This window comes from Suricata suricatta, chromosome 5 (genome assembly GCF_006229205.1).
Source record: "Suricata suricatta isolate VVHF042 chromosome 5, meerkat_22Aug2017_6uvM2_HiC, whole genome shotgun sequence".
Lineage (NCBI taxonomy): Eukaryota > Metazoa > Chordata > Mammalia > Carnivora > Herpestidae > Suricata > Suricata suricatta.
The window spans coordinates 129,528,872-129,546,986 of record NC_043704.1 but is presented as its reverse complement, the minus strand read 5'-3'; the positions used below and the strand labels follow the sequence as shown (position 1 = coordinate 129,546,986).

The 18,115-nt window shown below is 42.6% G+C and overlaps 1 protein-coding gene across 1 annotated transcript in view; it reads left to right on the top strand.

Annotated features, from left to right (window-relative positions):
• Window positions 1–18,115, top strand: part of LOC115292847 (collagen alpha-4(VI) chain-like) — a 105,090-nt gene that overhangs the window by 3,290 nt on the left and 83,685 nt on the right. Inside the window, 7 exon segments of the mRNA XM_029940832.1 lie at window positions 722–1,324; window positions 3,729–4,211; window positions 4,214–4,315; window positions 4,994–5,599; window positions 10,119–10,748; window positions 15,151–15,696; window positions 16,046–16,600. Coding sequence (XP_029796692.1) covers window positions 722–1,324; window positions 3,729–4,211; window positions 4,214–4,315; window positions 4,994–5,599; window positions 10,119–10,748; window positions 15,151–15,696; window positions 16,046–16,600 — 3,525 coding nt within the window.

The following is an 18,115-nucleotide window of genomic DNA, read 5'->3' as shown; positions in this document are numbered from 1 at the left end:
GTAGTGTAACTTTCCAGGTGTCTCCAGACGTGGCTGCTCCCTTCAGCCAGGGACTGGTCTCTAGACAAAGTCTCAGAGGGGAGCAGTTAATTGTAGCACTTGAAGCAGCTGGGCATAGGTGTGCCCGCCAGCAGAGATCTAGGTGAGGTACCAACAGCACCCTCTACTGGTAGAAAAGTGTCTTTTTAAAAAAATGTTTTGTTAATGTTTTATTTTTATTTTTGAGAGAGATAGAGAGAGACAGCGCAAGAAGGGGAGGGTCAGAGAGAGAGAGGGAGACACAGAATCCAAAGACAGGCTCCAGGCTCTGAGCTAGCGGTCAGCATGGAGCCCAATGCGGGGCTTGAACCCATGAACTGTGCAAGATCATAACCTGAGCCAAAGTCAGCCACTTAATCGACTGAGCCACCCAGGCACTCAGAGAAATAGTTTCTTTTATTAAGTTTAAGGGATGGGTGGAGGGCCATAGTCAGAGATCTCACTGAAGGGGTCAGAGGTCTGTTAAGCTGGAACAGAGGCTGGCAGGTGAACAAGGGTAGAGGGTAACCATGAGGCAGCAGAGGAAGATGATGGTGTGCTTAAGCCATGCATATTAGCCATTGACAAAGAGCTGTGCAAGCAGATCTACAGGGTGAGAAGGCGCTGAATGGGGAGAGATATATTCACAGCCAGTAGCTGTCAATTTTGTAATGTTTTATCTTGAATCGACTCTCTTCCCCAGTCTGCAGGGAGGCCTCTGTGGGAGATGTCGTGTTTCTCGTGGACGCCGTCATCAACCCTCAACATGCCCGTGTCATGCGCCACTTCTTGTACACCGTGGTAAACGCCTTCAATGTCAGCAGAGAGACCATCCGCGTAGGGCTGGCTCAGTACGGCGATGTACCTCGTTCTGAATTCCTGCTTTCCGACTACGACCGCAAAGGCGATGTGCTGAAACACTTCCAAAGCTTTCAGTTTAAGCCTGGGGGCCACAAGATGGGCCTGGCCCTGAGGTTCCTTCTGGATCACCACTTCCAGGAAGCAGCAGGGAGTCGAGCAAGCCAGGGTGTGCCTCAGGTGGCCGTGGTGATCAGCAGCAGCCCAGCTGAGGACCACGTGCAGGGAGCTGCAGAGGCTTTGAAGAGGGCAGGCATCCTACTTTATACCGTCGGTGTCAAAGATGCAGTTTTGGCAGAGCTCAGGGAGATTGCGAGCAGTCCTGTGGAGAAGTTTGCCTCTTTTGTCCCTAAGTTCCCTAATCTGAGCAGTCATGCTCAGAAGCTGCGGCAACAGCTCTGTGACACTTTGGCAAAGGCAGCTCAGCCTGTTAACTATGTCTCTCCAGGTACAGAGCTTTTCCCTTCTTATTTCTGATTTGGAAGTCACTGTCAAAGCTTTATCTCTTACTCATCTCTCTCATCATCCTTATTTTTCATATGTGTGCATGTTGAATTTTATAGTATTACAGTCTCACTAAACTATATGCTCCTCTCCAATCATTGACCAGAGACTTACCAACTTTTTAAATAAATCATGTGCACTTTATGCTGGTTCTATATACAGATATAGTGTTAAGTCCATTTTGGAAGGAAGACTGTTCCTAGAATGATATTATTATGCCTAGATTAACTTCTCCATGTTGTCTAGTTGGGGGTAGGGGGTAGAGGAGTAGAGAGGGGCATAGATTCCCCAGGAAGCCTACCTAATTTACTGACAGTGTGTTGGTATAATGTAATGGTTACAAGAATGAATTTAGGGATAACTAAGGTCTGGATTCAAATACCAGTTTTTCACTTCTTAACTGTGTCAGTTTGAAAAAGTTACTTTATCTTTCTGAATCTAAATTTTCTTCCTAGGATGTTAGTACCTGCCTCAGAGAGTTTTTGAAAGCATTAAATAAAACTATGCAAGTAGGCGGGGGGCGCCTGTGTGGCTCAGTTGCTTAAGCATCCGACTTCAGCTCAGGTCATAATCTTGCAGTTTGTGAGTTTGAGCCCCGTGTCGGGCTCTGTGCTGACAGCTCAGAGCCTGGAGCCTCCTTCAGATTCTGTGCCCTCTCTCTGCCCCTCCCATGCTCATGCTCTGTCTCTGTCTGTCTCTCAATAATAAATGAAAAATGTTAAAAAATTAAAAAAAACACCTATGCAGGTAGAGTGCTTATCACAGTGCTCAGTCCATCAGATGATGAGCATTGTGGTGGTGAGCATTGTGGTCATTCCTTGTGATGGCATAACTGTCATCAGCTTTGTACTTCTGTGGGTGGTGATGGGGCATAAACTTGCAAAAATCCTTTACAAATTAAGTACTTAATTCTATCAGAAAGCAGAGAACTTTGAGCAGAGGAAGAGAAGCTTGCTAGTGGTTTTCATCAAAATCCGTAAGAGGATAGAGCCTTCATTCTTTATCATTTTGGTATTTCTATATAAGACAGGCAAATGAGAAGAAGCACTAAAACTTTTCACCCGTTTGATGCTGCAGGTGGGTGGTGGTAGTACTACATTGTACAATCAAATTATATACCTTTCTTTTGTGTATCACTTCAAGGCTTACAAAAAGGTTTTATATACTTAGTAGTACTAACTACCACTTCTTGGTACTATATATTTTGCCAACTTATTTACATTGTCCGTTTGACTGATAGATACATAAGGCAATTCTTTGTTAGACACATAAGGAAGTGTACGATACATAGGACAATCAGTATATACTTTTATACAGATATGTAAGGCAATTGGTATTATTAGTTGCATTTTTCATGTGAGACCAAAGGTAACATAACTTTATGGCAGAGCTAGGACCTGATCTCAGGTTTGTTAGAACAGATCCATCCCAATAGAACAAATGTCAGAGATTGTGTTCCCTAGAAGCAGAGCCTGAGGCAAGGATTTGGATATACATTATTTATTATGGAAGAGCTCCCAAAGAAGGTTGGTAAGGATGTGAGGGATACAGGACAGAGGTAGAGGAAAGAAAGGAAGAATGTGATCTCAGGTAAAATTCCACAGAGGGTAGTTTTAGTTTGATCCTATAGGAGAACTCACGAACATAAATTATGCTTCAGCTAGGCTTTCATATACATACTGTAGGCAAGGCAGCTCCAGTAGCTGAAGAGAAGTCTTCCAAAAAGCAGTGTACAGAAATGGTAAAAAGGAATTCAAGAGTATCTGGGCAGAGCACTAATAATTGTACTACAGTAGATTATCTTATTTTGTCCTCAAAAGAACTCTGTGAGAGTGTGAGGGCTAATATTTCAGTGCTGCAGAGAAGAAAATTGAGTCTTAAAAAGGTGAGTGATAAATAGGTCACAGGGCTCCTAAGTGGTAGAACTACAGTGAGACATGTCATGGAATACAGGATATATTCCAGCTTTCTGACCTGTTGGTAGCAACACACTTGTCGAGATGACACTCATTATCACTGGAAAGAGGAAAAGCCCTTTCTCAGCATGCTGCTACATTTATGAAAGGGTTTTTCTTCTTAATGAGATTAAGGGATTGTCCAAATGGATTCCAAGACTCGTGGTATCAATAGAACAGGACAGAAGCCTCAGAAGGTGATGGAGTGGAGGGAGGGAAAACCTCAGGGAATGTTGCCACTTCTCTGAGCACTGTCATTTAGAAAGGCTGAGGATCACGGAGGATAGTCTGACTGGCACTGCTCTCCTTTCTGTACACCATTCAGCGCCATTTGTTCTAAGCATTTTGAGTGAAGACCCACAGACCCCATGCCTTTTGTCCTCTTTCTTACAGCTTGCAGAGAGGCAGTCCTGACAGACATTGTCTTCCTAGTAGACAGCTCAACCAGCATTGGACCCCAGAACTTCTAGAAAGTGAAGAACTTCCTTCACTCTGTTGTCTTGGGGCTTGACATCAGCAGTGATCAGGTCCGAGTGGGACTTGCTCAGTATAATGACAACATCTACCCAGCCTTTTGGCTGAACCAGTACCCTCTGAAGCATGTGGTCCTGGATCAGATCCAGAATCTTCCCTACTGTACAGGAGGCACAAACACAGGGAGTGCCCTGGAGTTTATCAGGACAGACTACTTCACTGAGGCAGCTGGCAGCCAGGCCAGGGCCAGGGTTCCTCAGATAGTTATCCTGGTGATAGATGGGGAGTTAAGTAATGAAGTCCAGGAGGCAGCCGACAAGTTAAGAGAAAATGGAGTTGTAGTGTATGCAGTAGGGGTGAATGTGCAGGATGTCCGGGAACTGCAAAAAATAGCCAGTGAGCCATTGAGAAGTTTCTCTTCAACATTGAAAACTTCAACACCCTGTAGGATTTCTCAAGAGGCATTCTTCAGACTCTGTGCTTAGCAGTGGAGGGTGAGATAAAAGGTAAGCAGTTGTGTCAAAACCCAATCGTCCAACCAAGACAGCTAATTCCAGCATAAGCCAGGACACACTGAGTGTAGTGAAAGGGCGGGAGAAGGAGCTGGCTGCCACCACTGGAGGACACCTGGGAGGATGTCCCAGGTGAAGGAATGCCAGAGCTAAGGGTTGAAGGATGGATGCAGTTCTCACAGGTAGTAAAGGACATCCTGCCATGTTGTTCAGAGGAAGTCCAGAAGACCCGTGTTTTCGATCCTGCCTTTGCCACTTTCTAGTTATGGGAGTGTCAACAAGCAGCTTCACTTCTTCACCTTAGTGTTCTCATCTGTGCAGTAAAGATAATAACATGCCTAGTAGGATGGTTTATGAGGATTAAATCAGGTAATGTATAAAAATTGCTAGCACAAAATAACTGCTCGGTAAATGTCCATTTTCCTTACCTCTTTCATTGGTGGAAGAACAGATAAGAGATGATTTAGTCTAACTAAGCAGATGACAAAGGAAGTAGAGTATAAGAGGGAGAAAACCTTGTGATAGTCTCACCCGGAGGAGGTGGAAGTACAATATGTACAGTGTTACATAAATTTAGTACCTCTCCCTCTTATATTCCAGTATCCAATTTTCATGAGCCCTTGATTTGATTTACTTTCCCCTCAATGACTTTTCCTTTTTCTCTAATTCCAGAATTCACCCAGGCTTACGCGGATGTGGTCTTCCTTGCCGACACCTCACAGAACACATCACAGGGAAGTTTTCAGTGGATGCGGAACTTCATCTCCAGAGTGGTTGGCCTGCTGGATATGGGCAGGGACAAGTACCAGATTGGACTGGCTCAGTATGGTGGTCAAGGTCACACTGAATTTTTGCTCAATACCTATCAGACGCAGGATGAGATGACTGCTCACATCCATGGACACTTTGTGCTCCGGGGTGGCTCCAGGAGGACAGGCAGAGCTCTGCGATACCTTCATCAGACCTTCTTCCAGGAGGCAGCAGGAAGCCGGTTTCTCCAGGGTGTTCCCCAATATGCAGTGGTTATGACCTCAGGCAAATCTGAAGATGAGGTCTGGGAGGCCGCACAGACTTTGAGGGAGAAAGGCGTGAAAGTCATGTCTGTTGGTGTACAGGACTTTGACCAGAGAGAACTGGAGGGGATGGCAACCCCACCCCTTGTATATGAGAGGCAAGGACAAGATGGAGTCAGACAGATTATGCAGGATGTGGGTGTGGTGATCCAAGGGACTAGGCAGCCACACTTTGGGATTGCATCTGAGAAGGAGGCTGTAGTAGGTAAGGTTTGGTCCCTACATGAGTGAGCCACTGAGAGGTTCCAGATACTCTGGAGAGAGAGCAGAGAAGGGGGGCATTCTGGATTCAGTACTGGGATACTAGCATCAGTGAATGGGGAGGAAGAGGAGGAGGAGGAATGGGGCTGCCTCAGGCACACACCTTGTATTAGTTAACTGTGGTCACAATGATGCTGCTTAAGAAGCCCAGAAAGTCAGTGGCCAAAAAGAATCATTTATTTTCCCTCATCTGCCGGGGATCATCTAATCTTCGTTGGGCTCATCTGAACAACTTTGCTGATCTTGCTAGGGCTTATTCACAGAGTTGAGATTTGGCTGAGGGTTGGTTGATCTACATTTGGCTCTGGTCCATAGCTTTCATCTTCCTCCTGGGATTATTAGGCTAGTCTGGTCATAGTCTTCCCATGGTAATTTCAGAGATACAAGAGAGAAAACCCAGTTACATAAGCACTTTTGAGACCTCTGTGTCATCATCTAGTGACATCCCATTGGCCAAGGCAATTCATGTAGTCATGTCATCATCAATGGAGTAAGAAAGTATATTCCTCCCATGGAAGTGAGGTGTAGGGAGTGAATATTTCTGCACAATAATTGAAGATACCATATGACTTTTCCGGAAGAAAGGAGCATTCAGGCTTCTTCCCAGAGATTAAATAAAGTCTGACCTTATGTTGGTGTTCAAGATGTTCAAGGGATGTGCTATTGACATTTTGAGTGGGACGATTCCTGGTGTAAGACAGTGCTGTGCATTGTCAGAGGCCTAACATTCCTGGTTCCTGCCAGTAGCATCCCCAAATCTTATGACAATTCAAAATCTCACTATATATTTCAAAATGTTCCCTAGGGATGAGAACCATGGAGACTTATCTCCTGCTAAGTCCTTTTATACATGCTAATCACTAGCCAAGCTGAACTACTCATCCTTTGCTTTATACTTGTCATATTTTCCCACCACTGTCTTTGCCCTTGAATACACTGCACTATCAGCCTAGAAAGCCCACAGCCAAAACTTTATCTCTCAATTGCTATGTTATTTTTTTGGTGTAGACTCTAGTTGCTGCCCACAACGAAAGTAATAACTCCCTCCTTTCTCTGAATTATCATAGCTCTGTCCAGACCTCTCAACATGTAAAGATTGAGAATCCTTGGAATTTTATAGGCAGAAGAGACAAACGCATGTGCGATAACATGAGAAACCTAAGCAGAGATAATATGGAATTAAGAAGCACCTTTCACACACTACACTAAGTAGGCTAATGAAACCCGGAACCCATGAGGCCCTGCAAACAACTCAGGGAGTGCCCATCAGACTGGGCTACCTCAAGGAACAAACCAAACTACACATGGAGGAGAGTCCAAAATATCACTACAAGTAGGGAAATAAAATAACCAAAGTCATAACAAGAGACCAAGGGACACCATTAAAAGAACACTTCCTGAACAGCCAGGCCCTGGACAGTCTATGAGCCTCCTTTAATATAGCAGTACTCACAGGTGCAAAGTGCAGAACCAGCTTTTAAAACTTACAAGAAACAGAAAGTTAGCCAAAATGGTGAAACTGAAGAACTTTCCACAGACAAAATACCAAGTAGAAGCAGAAAGGAGAATATAATGGAGAATCTGACCTGGGAGGAATTGTGTTGGTCCCTCAATATCAAGTATGATTTTAATATATGGGGTGAAGGGAAGAGGCTACTCTGTGAGGGAAAGAGTAGGGGTGTAGAAATGGGAATGGGCTGGATAAATGGGAAAGAGAGGGGGAAAATGGATTAAAAAGGGAGGATGGGGGGGGGTTTAGAGGTAGTGAGAGATAAGATTAGATGAGGTAGGATGGACCTCAAGTGTCCCAAAGGCACTGAGAAGTAACTGCAGGCTTTTAAGCAGGAAATATGGCATGACCTAGTCTTCAGGGACCAGGCTGGATTCCACATGACACCTCAGACTCAGAAGGACTTTAAGGCTGAGCTATCGCCTAGCCACATAGGTGCCTGAATCTAGCCCAGTGGTGGCTATGGATAATGAGAGCAACTTGAAAGGAGAATACAGTTGACCTTTGAACAACTCAGGATTTAGGGGAACTTACTCCAGCCCCCACAGTTGAAAATCTTCATATAAATTTTGACATCCCCCCAAAATTAACCAATAGTCTACCATTGACCAGAAACCTTATGGATAGCCTAAACAGCGGATTAACACATTTTTATGTGTTACAATAAAGTAAGCTAGAGAAAAGAAAATGTTATTTAAAAAATTATAAGGATAAAAGTATATTTACAGTACTGAAAAAAAATCTGCATACAGGCAGGCTCGGCCAGGGGCTGCACAGGGTAGGGGTGGCATGCAGATGGCAATGTCCCACTGCCTGATGGTTTTGGGTTGGTAGGAGCTGCTGCCAGGTGGGCCCATGGGTGGTCGTGTATAGCCTTGAGGTTCAGTGTATCTGCCCCATCTGTCTGGAGGTGTAGCACCAGCCTGTGGCCATGGGTAGCTGTGGTCACACATGAGTACACTGGCCTCTGCAAGGTGGAGGGGCAAGGGCATCACCATGGAAAGGACTCTGCCTGGGAGCCTGGTGAGTGGAGAACGGCTGGGGAGGGTGCGGGTACACCAGAGGCTCAGGGGTCCCCTCACGGTGCCATTCCTGCCCTCTGGGTGTGTTCCTCTGTGTTCAGCCCAGCTTCCTGTCCCAGCCCTGCACTTTTCCTGACCACCCCATGGATGCACAGGACAACCTATGGCCCTGCCCAGTTCTGGGGCCCCTGGGGGCTGCTGACAGCCTCAGCAGGCCTCCCCAGTGCTCCGAGGGCAGTGGGCACCTTTGGTTGTGTCTGTGGAGACTTGGCTGACTTGCAGATTTTGGGGTCAACTCTTAGAAACAAACAAAACCCACGTGTGTAAGAGGACCAGCACAGGTCAAACCCATGTTGATCAAGGGTCAGCTGTGATAGCACTTTGTACCAGCAGGTGAAGGAAAGGAGAAGTCAGAGGTGTGTGGAGTTTCTAAAGAAAGTGTTTTAGGCTTGGCAAAGTCAGGGGAAACACTCTTTTTAAATCTGGGGTTGTTTTTGGTTCCTTATAAAAAGGGGAAAATTACAGGATACCAGGAGGCCATAGGTAAGTCACAAGATTATTCTGTGGCTTCTCTAAACTTTGTGTCACAGTGCCCAGGTGTCTATAGCCTGGCTTCACCCCTCTGCATGTGTGGCTTTGCTCTGTGCTGGGCAGGCTTCTGATTTCATGTGTCAAAGCAGGGCTAGACCTTTTTGGTACATAGACACAGTGGATTTCCCTTAAGCACTGTCTTACATTGGAAGGGAGGAGTCTGCATTCTGCTTGGAAGGGAGTTTATGCAATTATAGCTCCATTCTCCCATTTGAGGAATGTTCAAGAGAAGGCTTTTTTATGGCAAAATGAAAAAGTTTGCCCAGCTTTTGGACAAAGATTGTTGATAGGAACCTGCAGCATTTCATGTTGTCTGTGTTGAAATGATATGAGATCTTTCAGAGAAAGGGCACAATTTCTTATTTTCATCTGTTCTAAGAGGAAAAATTATTAAATCAAGGAGGTTTTAGGTCTAACCTAGAGAATTTGATCCATTGTTTCCTGAAACTAGAAAAATGAACAAAAAAAACCTAGTTAAATAAGACTCAGATGCTTCTAATGACCTTTGATGAATTGAAAAATGATCTTAAAGTGCTTTCTTTTTTTAAATATTTTTTAAAAAATATTTTTTTATTTATTTTTGAGAGAGAGAGAGACAGTGCAAGCAGCGGAGGGTCAGAGAGAGAGGGAGATACAGAATCCAAAGCAGGCTCCAGGCTCTGAGCTAGCTGTCAGCACAGAGCCCAACGTGGGGCTTAAACCTATGAACTGTGAGATCATGACATGAGCCGATGTCGGACGCTTAACCGACTGAGTCACCCAAGTGCCCCGATCTTAAAGCACTTTCTTCTGAATTATTCATATATTTACATATTTTGCAAGTAATGTGAATACTTTTTCCAGTGAAAAATTTCACAATAATAGGTATGAAACTTGTGATGTTCTTTGACTGTCATGCCAAATATTGGTCACAAAGGTTTCTACTAAATTCTAAAATTCATTAATATAAGTTAATATAACATATATTAAAATTTTTGATACCAAATATATTATTACAGTATATAAAAATGTAGCATACTACAACATAAGAATATAGTAAAAATTGGTGGCTCAGTTAAACGTTGGACTCTTGATTTCGGCTCAGGTCATAAACTAGAGGCTCATAAAATTGAGCCCGTGTCAGGCTCTGCACTGACAACATGGGGCCTGCTTGGGATTCTCTCTCGCCCTCTCTCTCTGCCACTCCCCCACCTGCACACGTATGTGTTTCTCTCAAAAAATAAAAATTAAAATAAAAAATTTAAAATATGGCAAAAATAGAGCGTGATACAAAAATGAGTATTGTCTTTATCATTACTCTATTCTTGTGCTGACGCCCTTCTTTCTGTCTTTGTTTACAGGATGTCCCACTGCTATCCCGGCTGATTTAGTCTTCCTCATTGAGGAATTCAGCATAGACAGGCAGTCAAATTTCCAACAAGTTGTCAACTTCTTAAAGACCACCATCAGCTCTCTACATATTGGTCCTGATGTTGTGAGAATTGGCTTGGTCTTTTACAGTGAGGAGCCACGACTTGAGTTTTCCCTGGTTGCATTTCAGAACCAAGCCAAAATCTTGGAGCATTTGGACAAATTAACCTATCAGAGAAGAAGTGGAAAGACCAAAATTGGTGCTGCTTTGGATTTCCTAAGGAACGAGGTTTTCACTGAGGAGAGGGGCAGCCGGTCCAAGCAGGGTGTGCAGCAGTTGGCCGTGGTCATCACAGAAGGCTTCTCCCAAGACCATGTGTCTGGGCCAGCCTCTCTCCTCCGCAGGGCAGGGGTTACCATCTATGTGGTGGGCACCCAGCTTGCCTCAGACAGGAAGGACCTGGAGATGATAGCATCATACCCTCCTTGGAAGCATGTCATCTCACTGGAATCCTTTCTGCAACTCTCTGTTGTGAGGAGCAAGATTAAGAATCAGCTCTGCCCTGAGATTGTGGATAAAAGCGTTTTTGTTTCTGGGACGGGCCATGCCCTGAAGGAAGGTAGGAGAACCTTTTTCAAATTTGATGTTTTTTTTTTTTTTTAAATCTTTACTCTGCTTCTTCCATATACCCACATCCTCCACTCCTCATCCGAAGAAGGATTTTGGAGTCAGTTTATTAAAAAACAGGAACACAAAACTTACAAAGTCTTTATTGTGTTTTGATGCCAAAAGAATATAAAGTAAAAAGTGAATGTCCTTCTACCTTTCTTAGCTCTCATCCCTTTTATCAGTTTGATGAAAATGTATAAGTATCTTTATAGTAGAGGCCTTACAGATCTAGGTATGGGTTTACTAAATCTTAAGCTACTTGAAGTGGAAAATTATTTCTAAAAAGATACAAACATTCTTGAAATTAAAAGATTTTAACTTTAAAATATATATGAACATTAATTTGCCAATCTTTTATGTAGGACCAAGGCTTCTTTGCAAATGAGCCCAGCTGATAGGAGTTCTGTACATTTTCTTCACCAATCATCCAAGTGTTATATAGTTTGTATAATATATACATACCTACATATATTATATATAGTTTTATACATATATAAACTATGTATACATATGTATATACATATACCATATATAGTTTTTATATAGTTTATATAGTTTTATATAATTTCCAGTTTCAGTTTCATTAAAGTGAGAGGAAAACTTAGTCCCTTTTGAAACAATCTGAGTATAGAAATCCTTATTTTTACGATTTCAAAAATTCAATTTTGTAGTGCTATCTGGCATATCAATAATTTCCTTTAAAACAATTTGCTTTCATTGGGTCTTTTCTAAGTAGTTAACCTGGTTTACACAGATGCAGTAAATCTCTTTTATTCATGCTCCTATCCTATTGATTTGTACAGTATTTGATTTGTTGTGTAATTGTAGTAACAAACCTACCACAAATAGGCTGAGGACAAACCCACGTTGTTCTTGGTAGGCTTATTCTTTGTTGACCTTACAAATAAAAGAGTTATTTTATTGGGAAAAATGCGTTTATTTGGGAATAGCAGAGAACTGCAATTAGGGACAGACAAGCCACAGCAGCGGTAAGCAAGTCCAATAAACATAGGAGAGAAATATTATTTTATTGAGAAGAAGGAAGAAATTAGGAGGGATTGTTCTGAACAAAAGCCCATTGGAAAAATGCAGGAGTTCAGGGTGATGGCAGTTTCTCATTGGCTAAGTTGCTGGGGTAGTTGATTTTTTTGTAGGAGATGCATTATTCATAATTTTCCTCTTGGGGCTGTAATTGATTCTTTCCTGCTGAGGATTCTTCTGTTGGGTTCCGTAATGGACAAGTGGGAGGGCCCTTTCTGCTCTCCTGCATCCATTTTAGAGAGGTTTTCCTTTATTAATTTTCACATCTTCCACTGAGTGAAGCAGAACTGTGGAATGTTGCCCTTGGGGGCTTCCAGGGGGAGGGCACTCAGTGTATTGTGTGGGCGTCACTCCTGTGTTATAGAGGGAAGGAAAAAGTCAATTATCTGGTGAGCTGCTTCAGAGGAAGTTGGTTAGGAGAGCTCCTACTGCACATGCAATTTCAAAAACACACCAGAGAAAACATAACAGTTAAGTATACTCACCGTGGAGTCACACTGCCTGTGTTTATTAAATATTTTTTTTAGAGAGTGAGAGAGCAAGTAGGGATGGGCAGAGAGAGACAGAAAATCTTAAACAGGCTCCACGTTTGACCTGGGGCTCAACCTGAGGCTCGACCTGGGATTCGACCTGGGGCTCGACACAGGGCTCAATCCCACAACCCTAGGATCATGACCTGAGCCAAATTCAAGACTCCAGTGCTTAACCAACTGAGCCATCCAAGCACCCTACAAACTGCCTGAATTTTAAATCCCTAATTTTCCACTTACTGGCTATTATAAGTCTCTTTGTGGCTGTCTGGTTGTCTATTTTCATCCACGGATGCTAATATTTCTAATATTCAAATCAGGATAATAGAAGTTGATTACTTAAAATGTAGATAATTAACTTAAAAATTCAAGACTGTGATTATATCTCCAGGGATAAGAGCATGGAGTCTTTTTTAAAAAACAATAAAATAATTTTGTAATTTTTTGATTACTTGTGCTGAAGGCTACAGATTTAAAATATCTAAATAAATTTCCATCATCAGCTTTGGCCTGTATCTTTAGTCCCTTTCTCTGTTCTGGGAATGAGAAACAAAATCATTAAATATGAATTTCATTTCCTTGTGTACCCCTCCCTATAATCTGTAGGGAGAGGAAAAGATGCTCCTTTTTCTCTTCTACTTCATAGACAGTATAAGGGCTGAGAGTTGATTTCACTCCCAGACTGCAGAGCAGCTAAAATGAAACCTGGAATCAGGAAAATCAGCTCAAAGTCTACAGCAGTTTGGGCAAATGGAAGTTTGACCAGAAATCTATCCTGGGTGATCACAAGATCATAATACCTATCATTTATTGGTCATCAGCTATGTGTCAGATACTCTGCTAAAGACTTTATGTTTGTAATAGACATGGATGCATAGAAGCATCCAGACTGCAAAAACTATTCTTTCTGTCTTCCCTTCTGCCTCAAATTTCCATCTACAAAGAATGGCATGAATGTGTCGCACCAGGCAGTCTTCAGGGCTCTGGGATACCTTTGGACAGTGCAAACTTGGGCTACAGTGGAGTGTCTTTGGACCACTGCTTGATGGGACTGGCTACAGAGATGCCCCTTCCTGCCCCATGGTCTTTTTCTCAGACTCAGGCCAGCCACATACCTATTACCAGGGGATGCTGGCTTCCAGCAAGTTCAGAATTTCTGCCTTCTTTTTCAGTAACTTCCCCTCGATTCTCCAAGCATTCAGCAAACACTTTACTAGAGAGGTGGATAACTGTTCTCCACACCTTTCCAGTGCTTGCCTTGCTAGGGTAGGATTGCCAGGTACAATATAGTATGCCCAGTTATATTTTAATTTAATTTGGATAAATAATAATACTTATTTTTAAAAGTACAAGTATATACTACATATTGTGTGGACCAAATTCCTCCCAAATGAAGGCCTGAGCAAGGGAGCTCATCTCCAGCCTCAGACCACTTCCCTTTCAGCCAAGAAACATGAAAAGACTCTTGATTCTTCCCTGGAACAAAGGATTCTAGAGATTAATGGCACAAGGCTGAACCACCTTTTCTGAGAGGTGCAAGGAGAAAATTGTGTTTCATTCTTTTTTTTTTTTTAAAGTCAAAGAATTTATTTTGAGAGAGAGTGAGAGAGATGTGGAGAGAGAGGAGTGGGGAAGAGGCAGAGAGACAGAGAGATGGAGAGAGAGAATCCCTAGCAGGTTCTGCACCATCAGCGTGGAGCCTGATGGGCTCGATCCCAGAAACCATGAGATCGTGACCTGAGCCAAAATCAAGAGTCAGATGCTCAACCAACTGAGCCACACAGGAGCTCCTCTCTGATTCTTTCTGAGGAATCTGCTATGTGACAATGGGTGATCTTAACCATTACTTTATAAAAAAAAAAAAAAAGGCAGGTCTGCTGTTTTTCTATGATCTTATTTAATCCTATTATCTTACTGGGGAGGTGTTAAGATCATCATTTGGCAGATTAGGAAATTGAGATGCAAAGGGGCAAGGCTGATACTAAGTGGTTGAGAAAGGATCTAATTGTAGAGCCATTTTTGCCTTTTAGAGTCTAAGCCTTAATACAAAGTGATTCATGTAAGTAAAGGTAATTTAAAACAAAGTTTTATATTAGCTTAAGTTAATTACGTTTCAGAGAGTGTACTCTTTTGCCCTTATTTTAAAAGTCTGACTTGCATGGGAAACAGGGATATTGGATACTGAGACAATTCCTAGCTTCAAATATGTCCTGATATTTTACTTTAGCTTGTACTCAACTTCCCCATTTGAGAAAGGTCAAGTACTGTTTACTTTGTGTCTTAAGTGGGGTTCACCAGTAACAGACTCTGAGACAAGGATAGGGATGCAAGTAATCTATTGGGGGAAGTGCCCTCAGGGGATACTGGTAGGGGAGTGGAGATTTGAGAAGAGAAGGGAAGGCAGCCAACAGAAGCTGAATTAGTGAGCAGGTAATTGCCATTGGCAGCTGGGGCTCAGTTTTGCAGGAGACTCAGGGAAACTGCGTAGAGCTCACCTCAGAGTTGTCCCACCCAAAGGGAGGGTGTTTATCCACTAGCCCCTGTCAATCATCACTTGATGGCTTCTTTCAAATTCATTCCCAGGCATTGTGGCCTGCCTGGTGTGCTCCTGGTCAAACAGTACCCTAGGCAGAATCACAGGTGCTTTCAGTGAAAAGCTATTGGCTCTCAAGGGAACAACGAAAGCTGAGGAGGTATGGATGGGGATCAGGATGAATAGCTTTGGCGACTTGCTATCTCACACTGTGTTCTAACGGGTTGTTCCTTCTTCTTATTGCCTAGACTGTGTGCACATAGAGAAGGCTGACATTTACTTCCTTGTTGATGGGTCCAGCAGCATCAAACACAATGATTTTCTTGAAATGAAGGCATTCATGAATGAAGTGATAAAGATGTTCCATATTGGGCCTGACAGAGTCCAGTTTGGAGTCGTTCAATACTCAGATAGAATTAATAGTCACTTTATCCTCAGCCAGTATTCCAGTGTGGCAACGCTGAAGGTAGCCATTGATGGCATCCAACAGAGGGGAGGTGGCACCATGACCGGTCTGGCCTTGGACAGCATGGCTCAAGTCTTTGTGGACACTGCTCGCAGCAATGTGCCTTGGTATCTCATAGTCATCACTGATGGTAAATCTGAGGATCCAGTGGCTGAGCCTGCAGAAGCATTGAGGGGACAGGGAGTTATCATCTATGCTATTGGAATAAAAAATGCTAACGATAATGAACTCAAGGAGATAGCTAAAGACAAGACGTTTTTTGCACCTGAGTTTGATTCTTTGAAGGCCATTCAACAAGACATAGTACAGGACATCTGCTCCTCAGAGTGTAAGAATTGTTTTCTTTAGTCTCTTTCCTGCCAAGTATATGTTTCTAATCTATCTGAATAGACTTCATTCTCAAAGTGTGGACTCCCTTGTCCAAAAGCTAATATTGGACACAGGGTGACTGTGACATGGAATGAAGCAAGCTGGTTAAATTTTATCTTTATCATACAACTGTGTCTCATTTGTGCTGGGTCACAGAAAATTTATTTCATTGACTTCCTCTTCCACCCCCTTTAAAAATGTTTTCATGTTGTGTATATGCCACCCCAGACTATCCCTGGGGACCTAAAATCCATTGGTTTCAGGCTCTGAGTAAATGTTCTGTTCTGCTCCTTTTCCCCCCCACCTAGCCTGTAAGAATAGGCAAGCTGATATTATCTTCCTGATAGATGGTTCAGAATCCATCTCTGCAGTAAACTTTGAAAAGATGAAGGAATTCATGAAGAGGATGGTGGACCACGCTAATATTGGTGCTGATGAAACTCAGATTGGCCTTTTGCAGTTCAGCTCAGACCCCCAGGAAGAATTCAGGCTCAACCAATACTCCTCAAAGGGGGACATCCGCAGAGCTATCTCAAATGTTCGGCAAATGAATCATGGCACCTACACTGGAAAAGCCTTGACTTTCACTCTGCCTTTTTTTGACAGTTCAAGAGGAGGGAGACCCAGTGTTCAGCAGTATTTGATTGTGATCACTGATGGGGTTGCCCAGGACGATGTAGCCATACCAGCCAAGGCTCTCAGGGATAGGAACATCCATATTTTTGCCATTGGGGTGGGGGAAGCCCGAAGTGCTCAGCTTTTGGAGATTACTAATGACCCACAAAAAGTGTATTATGAAGAAAATTTTGAGTCCCTACAGAACCTGGAGAAGAAAATTCTTCTTAAGGTCTGCATTCCACAAGGTAAGTGACAGAGGGTTTGTTATTTGATCCATGAACCCATCGTAAGTGTCAGGGATACTTTTGTCTCTCTTAATAAAATGACATAAATCCTCTAGCTGGAGGAGGGAGGGAAGGTCACCCTGAGGAGAGGACAGCTGGCCTGAACTCTGGATGCTGTGGGTCATTTCACCTGGGTGTTTTTTTTTTTTTTTTTTTAATCTTTCTCATGGCTGTCACCACTCTGGACTCCAGTGGCCCAAACCTTCCCAGGACTCTGGCTCTAGAAAGTCTTTAAAATTCTTCAGTTTATTCCTTATAGATAGAAGAACCAGAATGAAATATGTAAACACAATTTAATGAAGATTTGGGCATACCAAAAGGGAAATAGAAGCAGAGAATAATATCAGTTACATGGGTGCTCTTATGAAATAGAACACATTATTTTTTCTACATGGCTTTAAAGAGAGGTCTCTACATTGTTGACTATAAGCTTCCATATGACTGAGGTCATCCTCAACCCCATTTCATCTCCTCAAGTTTTTACCCTAAATAGTAAGGTCCAGAGGCAAGTGTTCCTTCTCCCAATAGTTTGGGTCTATGCTGGCTCCAAGACTTACCTTTCAGTGGGTGATTGACCCAGAGAATATCTTCATGGACAGTGCTCCCTCCTAGCCACAGGAAGTGAGATTCTCCAAACAATCACATTACAATCAGAATGGCTAAGCTTTATATGGTCCTTTTTTTGTGCTAGGGGCTATTTCAAGGGCTTCCATGTATTAAAACATTTAATCTTTACATAACCCTATTAAATAAATACTATTTTACAGTTGAGGCAACTAAGACATAGCAAATCAGGTTATTTGGCCTGAGTAAATAGCACAGCTGAGATTTAAACTTGAGGCAATCTGGTTGTAGAATCTGTGTACTAGAAATTGTTCTATAGTGGCTTTTGGTATAGTATGGTAGAGCACCTGAGGGTCTCTAAAACTTTAATATGCATTTGAATCACCTGGAGATCTTGTTGAACTGTAGATTCTGATTTAGTAGGTCAGGGTGGGATTCTGCATTTCGAACAAGCTCCCAGGTGATGCTGATCCTGCTAGTCCTCAAATTACACTTTGAGTACGAGGGTAGTATAATATAGTACAGTGTAGTATAGTAGAGTATGTAGTGCAGTGTAGTACAGTACAGTACTGTAAGGCATAATGAAGGATAGTATAGTATAGAAGAGTATAATATAGTATGATATAATTTAGTATAGAAAACCATAGGATGGCATACAATGATATAATATGGTATAGTAATGCATGGTAAAGTATAGTACAGTATAATAAAGTATAGTATAGTATTAAATCATACAGAGGAATATATGATGAAACCCATAAAGCTGAACATTCCTACACCAACACATGGGAAGCAGATACTTTTATTGTGATACCTCATTCCCTGATGAGACAAACAAGAGAGGCAAAGAAACACAGATGGGAAATAATGCAGGCAGGGTTTGAACTTCCCAGAAGTTTGGTGTAAAAATCT